General features: G+C 40.3%; 1 protein-coding gene across 4 annotated transcripts in view; it reads left to right on the top strand.

The window, feature by feature from the left end:
* The first annotated feature begins 5,548 nt into the window (after positions 1-5,548).
* Positions 5,549-15,453, top strand: part of LOC120018137 (Friend leukemia integration 1 transcription factor-like) — a 34,866-nt gene continuing 24,961 nt past the window's right edge. For 2 of the 4 annotated variants that reach the window (XM_038961150.1, XM_038961149.1), the window contains exons 1-2: positions 5,549-5,641; positions 8,219-8,307. In XM_038961150.1, coding sequence (XP_038817078.1) covers positions 8,263-8,307 — 45 coding nt within the window. In that variant the 5' untranslated portion in view covers positions 5,549-5,641; positions 8,219-8,262. Of the gene's footprint in view, positions 5,642-8,218; positions 8,308-12,488; positions 12,637-15,453 lie in introns of those variants that run through there. The other 2 variants (XM_038961151.1, XM_038961152.1) reach the window with 1 other exon arrangement.

The raw sequence follows: 15,453 nt of genomic DNA, 5'->3' as shown, positions 1-15,453 counted from the left end.
ACGTTACCTGTGGTGCTGATGTTTAGGCCGAGGTAGGTATCATTTATTGTGTGCCCTAGGTCAACGGTGTCTAGATGGAATTTGTATTTCTCTCTCTTTCTCTATCTCCTCTTTAAAGTCTTGTCTTCTGGAAGAATGTGTGTTGTTGTTGCGGCCTGGCTGTCTGGCTGGCTTGGCATCAGTAAACTGCAGCGTCTGTTTACCATTTCACACATTTGTTAGTACTGCAGGCGAACTGGGGGAAGAGAGAGAGAGAGAGAGAGAGAGAGAGAGAGAGAGAGAGAGAGAGAGAGAGAGAGAGAGAGAGAGAGAGAGAGAGAGAGAGAGAGAGAGAGAGAGAGAGAGAGAGAGAGAGAGAGAGAGAGAGAGAGAGAGAGAGAGAGAGAGAGAGAGAGAGAGAGAGAGAGAGAGAGAGAGAGGTGGGAAGCTCTGTTTTGTACCGTTGTTATCTTTTGGTTCATTAACAGCTCAACCTTCTAAAGATGTCAGATAGGAAACAAATACACTTTCTTTTCATGTTAAAGTTGAGTCAGATACCTAATTTCAGCACTTGACTTGTTTTTGTTTTAAAATACTTCACTAAAGTATAGCAGATGTCTGTATTTTGGGGTATAATAAGTGAAAGGATAAAGGCGTAGTAGGATATACTAATTTCGTGTCAAGTCTCGTGCAGATCTGCCAATGAAACTGAACATATTGTTCACATCTATAATTGCACGTCTTAGGACTGCTTCTTCTCTTCAATATGCTTTGTAAGATGGTTACAACACTAAGCTAGGTGAGTTGCTCTAGCTTGGACCAGAGAGCCCTCTAGTGGTCTAAGGATGTAATAACTCCTAAAAGAGGGAGATCAGTAGTGGGTTTGTTTATTGGATCCAGATTTGACCGTCTGAAAGCACAGATGAATGATTTTTGTAGTCTGGTAAACAGCCCACATCGAGAGAGTTCAGGCTGTCAGACATGTCTTGGGGGGACGGGGGCCTCAAAGTAAATCCCTGAGAATGCATGGCACGGTAAACCTGAGAGCTCTACCGCCTTCAACCACCTTACAGGGAACAACACACTTCTTAAGGAGGCTTTATTCCATTCCCATGTAGTTTATACAGGGATGAATCCCCTTGAGTTTTTATATTTTTAGTAAGTGTGTAAAGTAAGCAGCACCTTGGTTCCCATATGCAGTAAGGAAGAATGTCAGCCTTCTGCACTTTTGTACTCACACAGAGAAACATAAACACACAGGATAAGTACTATTTGATTACGATTATTTGATACACGTTGAAGGTGTGGTGAAACAATGGTAAGGCATGTATTCACCACACACACACATCCTTTCAGGGATTTTGATTAAACGGATAGCAGAACATGTTGTGTATAATGAGAGCATGTATTTTGTCTCCACGCCAAATTTTGATCTAAAGCATCATAGATCCTCTCCCAAAGTGCTGCCTGGAAGATAACCCTCGAGCCGAAGCCAGCGAGGCCTTCATATAAGGGACTGCTTATGCCTCCATGAGGTCAAAGAGGGTGTATTATTGATATTCTCAGAGCGTGATGAGTGGCAACACATCAGGTGGCTTGTCGGCCTCCCGTTAATTTATAGGGATGCCATTACCTTCATAAATGGTTGCCTCATGAAATGACTGCAGCGCTTTAATTTAATACTTCCCCCTGCTAATTAATATGACACACGTTAGCGTGCCTCTGTTTACACAGGGTGGGATTGATGGAGGTATTTTCCTCTCGTCGTCTATGAATTTATATTACATACCATGAATCCGGAGGATTCTTCTTCTAGACATTCAACTGTAACAGTCTTTCATGAAAAGACGAATGATGAGACTTATATAGGCCTTATAGTCTTCTCTACTCATAGTCTATAATCCCCCCTCCACCCCCACCCACTCCCTCCTTACCCCTCTCCTAGGACCAGAACTCCCTTCCCCAGAAGTCACGGGTCTTTGGGTTTAACTGCGCTGCATCTGGGCTTGACGGGGGCTACCGTGAAAATATGTCATATTCCGCCCTGCCTTGCCTTGCCTGGTGCCACACTCCCATTTTCTCTGCCCCCGAGGAGTTAAAAACAGGGCTGCAATGGGAGCTATCTCCATCTCCAGATCATCTCTCCTGGTAGCTCCTCCAAATAAATAAATAACCAATTACAGTTCAGAGTCAGTAAGGGGCTTCATTTACTCCAGTCGATGTAATCAGAGCTGTCTGTACGACATTGCTGCCACAAAGTCCTAAACACAACTGTTTTGGTGGAATCCCAGGAGACGGTGTAGAACTCTGGAACAGCCCATGATGTTTACACCAGTCAGGGGGCCATGGCCTGCCAGTGGAATGGAGATGTGGCACAGACCTGATTGAAGACATGTTTCTTACAGAGCAAGACAAAATGAATGGCTAGAGCCAAGAGATATAAAGAGAAAGCTAAAGCCTAGCTACTGTAACAATTGAAAATATGCAGATTGTGTAACTGTAACACCACAATGACCATCCTCAGGTGCACAACTAGCTTACAATTTAATCCAAATCTAATCAATGGAAACTGTGAGGTTGTTTTTCTTGGAAACTTTCTGAAGTTAGATTGGAAGGCAGATTGGATGGCATCTCTCTGATTTAGCATCAGATTAGCATTACTATGTTTTTTATTTTTTGTGAACAATTGTTTTTATTGTGTCACAAAGGCAATGCAATCAATACAAGACAGTAAAATGGCCCCCCTTTTTTAATAACCCTACCTCCCATCCCAAACATACCCCTGGTAGCCCCACCCCATCCCCAACCTGGGTAGACACATAACATATATAAAAACATATATATATAAAAAAAAATACTACACTACAATGAAATAAAAAGTACACACAGTTAGATTTATGACCAGTATAACAACATCAAGAAAGCCATTTTATCCCACACCTGCACATTCTCCAGCAAATAAGAGATTTCTGAAGCAGCTACTTCCCACATTTCCAGAGTAGTATGTTTGGCTGTATTCACCTGGGCAGTGGATAACTCCAACATAACCACATCTTGAAAGTATACCAACCGTCCTTATATGAAGGTCACGTGGTGGCAACCAGCATTGAACAACAAGTATTTTGGCAGCAATCAACCCAGACAACCAAACCTTAAATGTGTTTTCATTCAGCTACAGACCAGAATAGACATTAAAGGGAAAAACATTTTTACAAAATGTGGGCTCTTATAGGAAGCAACCACTCCCCCTATTGTTGCCTAGAAATTAGCTATGGCTGGGCTAATAACTCAATAACTAGCAAAGAATATGAACAAATGTGCACAGGTGTGTACTTGCAGCTCTCGCTTTGATATCAAAAGAAGCGCATCTACTCGCGAATGCCCCACTCAAGCAGTTCTCTGGCCATCAATCGCTACTTTTTGTTGTTGATCATATAAACCCCTTTTTGTCTTTGCAAAGGGCGATGGGCGATGTGCAAGTTGGTGGCAGAACAAAGGGTAGTTCTTATAGAACGCCAGAAAAAAAAAGCCTCTATTTACATGTGCTTATGAGTGCATTTCACACAACTTTTGGATTATAATTGAATTTTAAGGCTCGTATGAATGTCCTGCTTAATAAAATGTGTTTGTCATCCTTGCAAATCAATTGCATTATACTTAAAAAATACTTCAACTTCATCCAGTAAAATGGCTCTTTGGCTATCTTTTGCTACAGCCTATATCAATGAGCATTAGCATTCAGCTAACAACTGCTGCATCCAAAATTGTTATTTTGCAATGATCACGACCAAATATAGTCTTAGTGACTGTTCAAGCAAGAATCAAAACATAATTGTAAGCATATGAGAACCCAAAAAGTTTTTTTGATGTAATAAAAATGTAAATCTAGGCTATGTTGAATGGGTTTCTGATGGCGATGGCTTTCTTACTGCCACCAATATGTCAGTGTGTTGTGTACTGGACAAAGGTCTAGAAATACAGCAATTCAAAGTGAATTGCACAGATCCATTTATGGCAATGGCTATTTGCATATCGGCCTACTGTAGCTCTCCCACAGTTAGTTTTCCATATTAAGTCTTGCATAGTTCATTTTGTTTCGGTATGTTACGTTGAAAGTGGCTAATATTGCGTTGATTCAAGCACAATTCCCACAGTTGAGCAAAACATTGATAGTGTTAACTAAAGAGGAAAACTCTAGAAAGTTGAGTCAAGTTCAATCTAGTGTGCGCCACGCATGCAGTTTAGAGGGAACATTGCTGGTCAGTCTATGTTATGGAAAGAGCAAGTGTTCTTAATGTTTTTTATACTCAGTATGTGAAAATGCACATTTCTATGTTTTGCAGTAAAAAAAGATAGAGGAAGTTAAGCGTTTCCAGTGACATCATCAACTAATTAGTAGGCAATTAGTAGGCAATGCCTACTCATAATTGGTTAAAATCACATAATGAGTTGCACACAGATGATGTCATTGCAAACACTTATCTTCCTCACTTTTTTTTACAAAAAAAAACAGAAACGTGCCATTTTCACATATGTTAATGTTGGGGTGGTGCTGGAGAGTTGTACAATTTAGAAATTTCCCTTTAAGGCTATTGTAGATAACTATTGAAACCTTCTCAATTTAACGTTGGTAGTCCTGCATGAAATGACGACATTAACGAGGCTGTAAAATTCAATGCTTGGGCAACTTTTTTCACTGTGAATTGCCCAACATCCTTTTAGGGACTCTTGGGTGGAGGATAAGGACACTGTGTAGGAAAGGAAGTTGGTGAACTGAGTGGGGTCAACTGAACAGGAAAGACTCTCACTGGAGACGCGTGTTTCTGTCACGAGGCCGTGAAGCGCGGATCCTGCTATGGCTGCAGTTATTCCTGCGGGGCGGGAACTATCACATGAGGGGCGATGGAGCATGAAAAAATATATGCCCCATAGAATATCTGCTTTGCTGGATTCCAAAGTAAAATCTGAGAAATTCGGATTTTTTTCTTCTAATAGATTGGCATTTAATTAAATGGGTCTGCACTGTTGTAAATGCGTAAAGGGGAGGAAAACATATTCCATCAGACATGATGTTAGGTCTTTTTGTTTGTGAAATAACATGATGTTAAACAACAGAAACTGTTTCATAGGGATGATGTCAATAAAATATAATTTGTGGTTTCAAAGTTGGCATGATATTTATTTTGATAAAGCATTTTATTTAACTTTTGTACAAAGTTCATTCGATTTCCTGTTCTATCCATAACATACACATAGCCTGCATGGACAGGTGTGTAGAAATGCCTATATTTTATTTAGTCAATAGCTTACGAAAGGAGGGCGGAAGGACATTAAGCCGTAGTCTTTTGCAAATTTCAAAGGACCTGCTTGTTTATGGTGCTGTTCCTCTGTATTCTAGATTTCCCTTATGTCATGGTTCAGTTGACTTGCAACTCCGGCTCCCTCTCACACTAAACGCAACGAGAAGTTTTTCGCTCTCTTCCAATTGGTTGCCGACTGGCGGCTCTCTTATCACAGTAAGGTTCTCATTCATACCCCTGTGTACGCCTTCTAAAAATAACTTACTGTCATCCATGGTACCGACATTGAATAGACGGGACAAATCATTTCAATTGGGGAATAATTCAACTGAAAGAGTAGACGACTGACAACATAACGACAGGTGGGTGAGGAAATTCCATTTGTAAGATTGCGACTCGTTGTCTTTTCTAACCATCCACAAATCTGTGCATGCAGCATGTTTGGTGACTATAAATCAATTCCGCTGTTTTGTTACTAATTCTAGATTCATGTAGCCTGCCTTTTCATAAAACTATCTAATTTATCACGATTCCATGCCAGTCTTCGGATCTGGTTTCATTTAGCTTAAACAAATGCTTTTCAGGCTATCATCCGATAAAAATGACATTTTTTCGTTTACAAGTTTGTTTTCGAAATGTGTTTTGGTTTGCCCTAATATAACTCGCTTTCAAGGTTTCTAGATGAGTGAGAACTGTGGTTAGAAAAAGTGCATAGATGAGGGAAAATCAGTTCGTTCTCATTTATGATGGATGACAGCACGCGCTTGTGCAAGGTAAGATGCTTAAAATGTAACACTAGAGGCTTTCAGCCCACGGGCTGTCTCGGAGGACAGCCACTGCAGTTATTCAACAGTCCTCCTGAGCCGCGAGTCGCCTAATTGGCTACAGATGCGGAATTCTATGCTCTTTTACCGTTTAGAAATGGGATGCATTTGGGAAACTTTATTAGGCGAGCCTAACGTTTGCCTGCAGAAGCTGAAAATTAAAAAAATAGTGGTCACCAACAATTATCAATAGTGCCACGATCATAAGCCCCTTAGATAATATATCAGTAGCCGAGGTGATGCGGCAGAAATGCAATAACCAAAACATTTCAGCCAAACATGAAAGTATTCCATAAAATATGTGAGTGTGGGCCTATAAAATATCTGATCACACACTAGTCAGTTCGTGTGTTTCATATTTACTTATTTAGAGATTGCTATAACATGAATTCTGGATGTGTAGTGGTCCATCTATTTTAGTCGTATTTTTGCTATGTGGTTGTTTTTAACATAATGCCGCAGTTGTTTTAGGGTCCCTGCACCATGTATTGTAGGCCTATATTGACAAGTGCTACCTTACCTTTCGTTATTCCCAGTTTTCACAGTGACAGTGGGTGTCTCCTGTCAACGGATGAGTCGAAATTAATTAGGCTATGGCTGCAATCTTTGCATTGACAATAAAAAGTTAGTTCTCATTATTCCCTCTTTGTTTTTGGAGACCAGTGTTTGTCTCAGTGTAATTTGCTTGATGTTAGGAATGTTAAATGTTGCATGTGCCAATCTTCTTAATAATTCCACACTGAGGGAACGGCCAAAGACATCGTATTCGAGCTGCCCTTTCACCCTAGACTTTGTAAGCTGCACTTATTAAAGAGAAAAGTGTTTCAATATGTGGTAAGCTTTAGGGAGAAACGTAGTGAAGGTTGGGGTTTGGGATCTGCTGCCCTGCTCTCTCCACCAGAGGTGTCTATCGAGATAACTAAAGTCATTCAACCATGGTAGTGATTCAGGCCATCATGAACAGTGGTATTATGGATGCGAATATGTGACTGGTTATTAGATTATCATTGTGCCACTAAATATGTGATGAAGGAAACAACAGTGCACGGACGGTCATACGGCTGAATGAATCAAGTCTGAGTCCAATAATTTACAGTGGGCCTATGAACCAAATCTGAACCTACTATATATTTTGGTGGAAGTGCTTTCACAGAATGGAACGCAATCCACTAAACCGCAATTCGCTCCTGGCGCGCTCCAGAGATCTCTAGCTCTGGTGGTTATTGATAACTTTGTCAATAACTTACCCTGATATCACAACAACATGAACAATAGCAAAAGGCTTCCGAAAGTAAAAAGGTTTTCAAATGGTTTATTTAATTGAATGTGTGGCCTGAGGCTAGGCCTATACATAAATAAATAATTTAACTTGAGGGCGAATAGAAAAAAGATCCAAACAAAGCTAACGTGATAACAACCAGAGTGCAGAAAACGGAACTATTAGCCTGAGGGGAAGATTTTCAGGAGGTATCACTGCCATTGAACATTCACAAAAGTTTGCATGGGGCCCTGAAAATACAAGTTATTTAATTTAACATTAAAAAATGAGCTAGCAAAAGAGTCAATGAAGTATGAGTTAATCGATGAATGAAGCTTGAATACTGGATGTGTGGATATTAGTGCATTATGAATAAAGGTTGTTGATGGTCAAATGCATTACTGAAAGATTGGGCGGGAGAGTTTGTGATTCCAGTGTTACGTCTAGCCTATACTATAGCTCTTTACCAATAGGAAGCTGAGTCATTCTTCCACCAATCAGACAGACATAGCTATCATAGCTATTTAGACATGACATATTGCCATGACATAATATGTATTATTCCCCACACAATAGGCTTTATTTGTCATTACATTGTTATTACATTATTGATTATTTTCGTCTGCATTGAACCACAATTGATGATCAATATGCCCATAATTATTAGAAATAGTATTATTGGGCACACTAGCCAACTAGTATAATTATTGTGCACATTATTAGCATATTATTACTATGTTTTACCATTATATTTATTTGTGTTGTTTTAATTCTTTTATTGCCTTATTATTTTAGAATATATTGCTCTTTTTCACTTTTTCCCCTTTTTTGTGCTAATATTCCTCTCTTCTCCCCAGGGCCCGTTGAACACTGTTGAAGACCTCTCGACCCTCTCGGTTCTATGAACATGTTTCAGACCGTGCCTGACACTTCGTCTTACGTCAAGGTAAGACAACATCTTCTCTTCGAGCAGGTCATTTTGCTGGACGGTCTGGGTTCTCCCTAATTTTCTATTCATGATGAGCCTTTGTGAATAATTAGCATCGTCTTGTCATTCTTTAAATAGCTATCGGTAAGCATACCATAGGCCTAATATGATAGGTATATTGAATAGGTATCCTATCAATTAAATCTTGTCACAATTGTCTCTCTCTATTCGGTTGTTGTTACCATGTTATAACCGTTATGCAAGAATAGGCCTGCATTCAAACATTTTATGGTAGCCTACTGTATAATGTGATTATTTGCATTTGTCTGGACATCACGATTCATTTAATGTCTTTGCCTTCAGTGCGGGACCGTTATAGCACATTGTTATATTTGACATCATGCAGTTTTTTTTCTCTCTCCGCCACAGTCTCAAAGAATGTAAACAAAGCAAATAGTGGACATCTGGTTTTCACGTTTAAAACTCTGTGCATCGAATCACGTGGTACGGCGTGGAATTCCTGCAACCTGACAATGTATAGGCCTTGGGACGATTTGTTGGAAACGAAATATGCATTCCCATTGTTAATCTTATATCCTATATTAAACTGCACAATCCACGACATGCCATAACCTACGTTTAAGAAACTATCAGTGTAAGTGCAGTCGCCATGTATTATGGGAATGTATGCCTACCTGTCATTGACTGCTCACCATAACACATCAACATTTCCGTAGGCTATTATGGGAATCTGGCTGTTTTAAAATACTATAGGAAATGTGATGCCATGTCTTTCTGTCATAGATCATTCGTCGAAGACCAATTGCATATAGGCGGAGCCTGTATGCTTATGAAAATGAACATTTGTGCTTAGTCAAGCCGTTCATAATATCTTTATACTCAAAATATTCCAAGAGTGACTTGTTATGCTTTGTCGACTTATTTCCCTTTGCATATAAGGGCTCTTTTCATACATCCATACCGTTTGTAGCGCTCTGCAGAAGGTTTCACTGGCCACACTGCTTGAGTTCTCTGAACAACTACCGATTTGTTTTGGGAGACTTGAACAGGAAGGAAGGAATGTTTGAGAAGAAAATATGCTTTGAAATGAGCCTTTCTGCTCCCTAAATAAGACAACAAGTCAATGACGGGGAAACAAATCCAGGAACCTGTGTAAAGTGTTCTCAGGTTAACCATTGAACGCTTACGATTGCTTAAACAACCCATATTGAACACAAAGTTCGTCCGGTCAATGAATATCACATTGCCCTCGTTTTAATCTAAACCTGCACTGAATTATGTTGCATTTGGGGGGAGATATTGATTGTTCAGAATGTGAACCAGGCACGTCTCAAGACAAATTTGTAAGAAATATTCTGCTTCATGGTCTAGCATTGGTTTTGTTTGATTAAGGCCAGGCGAGACTCGAGCTCTCCAATAAAAATACATCTCAAATTAATTATGGCCCGGAGCAAGGGACCAGACCGTTTGGTCTCGGCTTTTTTTTCCTGAGTATTTTTACTTGGGCTTTATTTTTGCCCGAGAAAGAGAAGGGGCTTACCAGAACTCTCAAGTCTAATGAACAATCTTAAATGGCCGATACATGTCTATGTCTATGTAGTGGTTAGAATAATAGGTCGAAAACGTTTGTCACATAAATGAATTTATAGAAGTCACAACATTAGGCCTATGAATGAATATTTGTTCACGAATAATATAAACATAGGCCTCTTTCAGTAGGCTAATAATCTTGCCTAATAATTCAAATGAAAACCTATAATAATACCGACATAATGATCACCGTCATAATTTAGCCTTGGATCATTTGGTAACATAATGGAGACGTTTAGGCCTATATCGGCTATTATTGAACATTTGTAAGCATGCGAAGTTGTGAAGTGCTATAAGTTCACGATGAGCATAAACTGAAACTAACCCAAGTGCTGTCCACCCACTTATTGTATTGTCCAATGGAGGTGCTATGGCTTCCCACAGCTCGTGGTAGGAAATGTTTGGCTGTCAGATTTCAGCGTCAAGTCAGATGTTCTGTGGTTCGCTGTATAAACCAACTTGCATCTGTTTATTGGCCTCCGAAAATATTTGTTACCACTCTCTTTGCATAAGCATGCACGTTCCGTGCGTAATGGAGTGAATCATTTGATTAGCTATAGCCTGCTCTTATTTAGTCTTTAGTTTGTTAGCGATTTGCCTCGGTTACTGTGGCTCTGTGACCAACTCAATCAATAGTGCTAAGTGATTTCAGAATTTGGTCACATTATACCTGAAGTAACCTCAGGTGTCAACGAATCACATAAGATTTTGTTTGCGTTTTACGGGGTATTAGGCATATTTGAAATAGGCCTACTTATATGGCCCATAAAATGACAGTCATTCACTATTAGGCCTACTAGCCAACAGGCTATTAAAAATAATAAACATTTATTATTTTCAAAACGCTAAGCCATACCAATGCCCTCTGCTATTGCAAACGGGTCTAAAATGGAGGGAATCTATAATTACGCAATAACGCACGAGGAGGTGTGGTATTGCGGAGTGCCTGGATACAGCCCTTTTTAGCCGTGGTATATTGGCCATATACCACAAACCTCCGAGGTGCATTATTGCTATTATAAACGGGTTACTAACCTAATTAGAGCAGTACAAGTAAATGTGTTGTCTTTCCCGTGATATACGGTCTGATATACCACGGCTGTCAGCCAATCAGCATTCAGTCCTCGAACCACCCAGTTTATAATGAATAGTATACCATGACATTCATTCGGCCTACTTTCTTTCGGCCTAAATCCAATACAAACCCAAAACAGGAATGTTGAATAAGAAAATGTAACGGCCACTAAATAGTTAAACAAGGTGTCTCCCTTAATTACACGAGGTTGAATTGGCCTCAGGCAGGAGAAGCTTTGACCCCAAGCAGGATCCAGATGTGGTGGTATAGAGGGGGCCTCTCCCCCAACAGACCCCCAAGTCGAGAGCAGACAGGCCGGCCAGTCTGTCAGTCACAGCGTCGCAGGCTCCATTTGGCCGCTCTGTGGCCTGGCCTCTCCCCCAGGCAGAGCCCATTGGTCTGGTCACGTTCAGGGCTGGCTCCATGTCTAGCATTGCGCTGCAATTGTGTCTGAATTGACAAGGACAATTTCCAAATGTAGAGGAAAATGGTTGGGGATGGGGACTGGAGATTTTTGTCCATGGGTCCAGTAGCCTAAGAAAGTAGTTCAACTATAGCCTAGGTCTAATAATAATAATAATAACAACAACAACAACAATCAAAATAATATTAGAAGCCTATAATAATGTAATAACAATGTAATAACATAACATGGGAGTAAGTACACTTCATCATGACTTTAACGAAAACCATACACATTTACTCATTAACTAAACTCCAAACTTCCGACGGGGTTCCCCTTAGCAATATTTGGAAATATACAATCCATTATCATTCCCTCCTGTGTTTGATGCAGACTCACACATGTAGAGCAGACCTTGATATTATGCCTCTGGGGCGCTGCGTGCTTGGGTTTTATTAGGAAAACTTCACAGAGGCTTGGAAGGCTATAACAAAGAGTAGTCTAGATCGCAACAACCCTTGCCACAGGTAGTTCAAGTTCGTATTCCTCTTGGTTTGATTTACAGTTCATTTCATCAGCACTCTCGAGGAAAACATCTGTCTGTTTTGAAAGTGAAACTCTATTTTATATATCCATCTCGCAGTGGAAACGTGAATATAAGAAGTTAATAGTGTTGGGAATGATTTGGGCTACAGTAAAATCAGAATTGTGGAAAAATGTTTCACGCATTGCTTTAAAGCAATACATACGGAGATTATAAAACATAATGGAATCACATAACAGCCTATAGCGGTTAAAATGATAACTTTTTAAAGTAAAGTAAATTTAACATAATACATGTATATCGATGGAATTGCTGAAACAAACTCATTCGCCAGTGTCTGTGACTTTTGGATATCAAAAATACACAAATGTAGCCTACAACAACATATGCATAACGCTGGCAACCATTCTATAAAAGTTTCCGAGTAAAAATATTAACAGGGGGGGGACACGCAATTGTTTTCCCTGCTTATCTCTTTGTGACAAGTATCCTGCTTTTTGGAACTACAATGAAGGCAGGGCTTGAAGTGACACACATAGCTTCCTTCTCAAAAGCGGTGACTTCCCTTCCCAAATGTAGAGGAAAAAAACATCCGGTTAACTGTCTGTTTCTCTCTAAGATATATCGGGGGCTGGAATTAATTCAGGAGCGTGTCATGTTTGGAATATTGTTGGGGTCCGCTGAAAATTGCGCAAAATGGACGGAACTATTAAGGTAAGGGTGGAGGACGGGGTGTACGAGTTTGTGAGAGCTTTGCTTTTCGGAGTTGCGCCTCTTTTTAGCATGAGTTGCTATGTCTGTGAGTAGTAGCCTACAATTTTGGGCAATGAACGGCTTTTTATTTTGCTCCGAAATCGGTAAACCAGATGTCATTCTATTTTCCTCTTTATCCCGAAGTTTCCTTTTCCTTTAGGAAACTCTAAAAGTGAAAATAAGATTTGGTTGGATGCGAGCGCGTAGACTTACGTCTGGAATTAAAGTGCTTATTTTATTCAGTGAAAAGTATGTATTTATATAACAAAATGTAGGGCAATTATATTTCTCCAGTTGATATAGTGATGAGGAGGGATTAAGCAATATGTAGGCGATATATGGCTGTACTGTTAGATGAACGTGCGTTTCTTTGTCAAGTAATGTATGATGTGTCAAAGAAGTGGCTGCGCAATAGTGGTGGCACGGTGACCGGGGATCCTTTCCCAGTTCATGGTTCAAAACGTTAATGATGGTGTTTCGGTGGTTCATGTCGTTTATTATGCAGGATATACAAGGAAGTACAATCCGTGCGTAAAACCATAGATTTTATACGCATATTTTCGGTTGTAAAAAGAGTGTAGAACATTTGCCATTTTTAGTAGCCTTGTCAATGGCCAAAATGTAATTTGGAAATATCACGGGGTGATTGAGAAGCGAAAACTGCGCATCTCCTTGTAATTCACTATTAACAAAAGGCGCACATGCTTACCTGGGTATTCATGCTTATATTGAACACAAAAAGTAATTCATTATAGGGAGGGTGCATATTTTAGTTTTGAGGGACGGGTATTCAAGCGCGGTCTTCGGTTAGCCATGCAGCCTCCGGTATTGAAATTCCAGATGCATTGCCATGCAGATGTTTGATGGCTAGGTCGCTGCATTTCACACCACGGTATTGTGTCTTGAGTTTGAGTAGACATGGCCGGTTGTCCTGTAGACACGGCCGAGTTATTCTGCTCCTATTTCCAACGAACTGGACTAGTATAATTGCCATGTACACGTATTGTCTGTCAGTGTGTTTTCTTTGCTGGTTGAAAAAAGCTGGTTTGTGTGGTTGAAGTGGCGGCTGGATGTGGTGTAAGTTTTTGAACAGTATAAGCGTTGACTGCACAGAAATGTTTAATTTATATTAAATCATTCTCACCCGACTGGTTTGTGATTGTTTAATACTCAAACATGCAAAATAGAAAAATGTAGCCCTTGTGAAATGATTGTTTATATTATCCTAAATTATCATGTATTGATGACAATACTATAACAACAATAATAACTCATTATTATAAATGTATCAGGACTGTGTATGTCTCTGTGTGTATATTTGATTGACTACTAACTGTATTCAGACTTTAGTCATCAAAGGGGGGGGGGGGGGGGGGGGTGTTATCGAGCCATGAGAGCTTCCTGTTTTACACAATCTGGTTTCCTGACAGGTTTCCCTTTCCTCCTCAAACAAAGGACAGGAATGCACCCTGAATCGCAACGATGCTGATGGGTGTGTGTGGACAACAAAATAGACCCGTGCAGTCTGGAAGTAGCGCACTGGGCACTGGCGCACAGACCCTTTAAAAAAACGCGACGTGATGCATTTGCAGGCAGGCTGTTTGGCTGTAAAGCATCTGTGGTGGCCCAGGCACGTGGCAGCTTCCACTGTCAGTTTCCCAAGAAGAGTTTAGAAAGATCTGTTAGTTTATGAATGAGGGTGGTGAACAACATTACACTATTTTGAGATGACAATGGCACCATATGTACCATTTAATGATTGATATGTACAGTAAATAATTTAGAGAAAGCAAGACTTGGAGTGCGGTTATTATTGTTCCCTGAGAGAAAAAAATGGTAGGCTACTTGAATAGCCTACATGGGCAGGGTTGTTGGCACAAGATGTTCAGAAGAGACAAATGTAGATCAATTAACTGTATCTCTGTCCCACCCGTACCATAGGCCGTGTGTGTGTTCCACACTGATACAGAACACACATACCAAATAGACTCAGAGTGGTGTGTTAGACTGTTTGGAAGTGCATACATTCACACTATTTTTAAAACCTGTAATCTTGATCGGCACATGCCACTTGCCAATCATGGATTACATGGCAGGGGCTGATATGTCAGTGTAAATGTAATGTGCAACAGCCATAATAGCAGAGCTGCACATTCCCTCACTGCTCTCAACATATAATCCACAGCCCTGGCCAGCTGCTGTATAAACCACTCTGATAGGGTATATGGCTGCCAGACTGCCAGTGTCCAGCTACAGTATGATGGTTTGACTGATGAAATCACAGGTATGTCTGTCCAACTCTGACTGCGTTATCTGATGCTGTCTCACAGTATCATCCCTCCAGCCCTCCCAATGAATGGCCTCAAAAGCTGTCACCTTGGTCAGTTTGGAACCTTTGACACATCACAGACACATACAGTCAGTGTTAGTGAATGTACTTTGTAGCATTAGTATGCTGAAACGTACTGTACGTGAATATAATATGTGTGTTCTTCTGATTAGCGGTGAAGAGAGAAATCCCCGTCCCAAGATAGACATCTCAGGAAATGAGTACACAGGCTGTAAACAGCAGACTGGCCACTGTATGTATCACTGGAACTTCAGTCCCAGGGCAAACTCTGCTTCACTTTTTCTCTTGTTAGGACTTATTGAAATGTAGCACTACTAGCCTTTTTTATCCATGTTTGCTATTTCATGAACAAAGCCCGACGTGTTTTGATACGTACATACTTTGTTGTTCGACAGGGGAGGAACTGTGTGCTAATGGCACATCATTGT

The sequence above is a fragment of the Salvelinus namaycush genome, chromosome 23 (assembly GCF_016432855.1).
Source record: "Salvelinus namaycush isolate Seneca chromosome 23, SaNama_1.0, whole genome shotgun sequence".
NCBI classification, from domain to species: Eukaryota; Metazoa; Chordata; class Actinopteri; order Salmoniformes; family Salmonidae; genus Salvelinus; species Salvelinus namaycush.
This window is presented reverse-complemented; position numbering and strand designations above follow the sequence as displayed.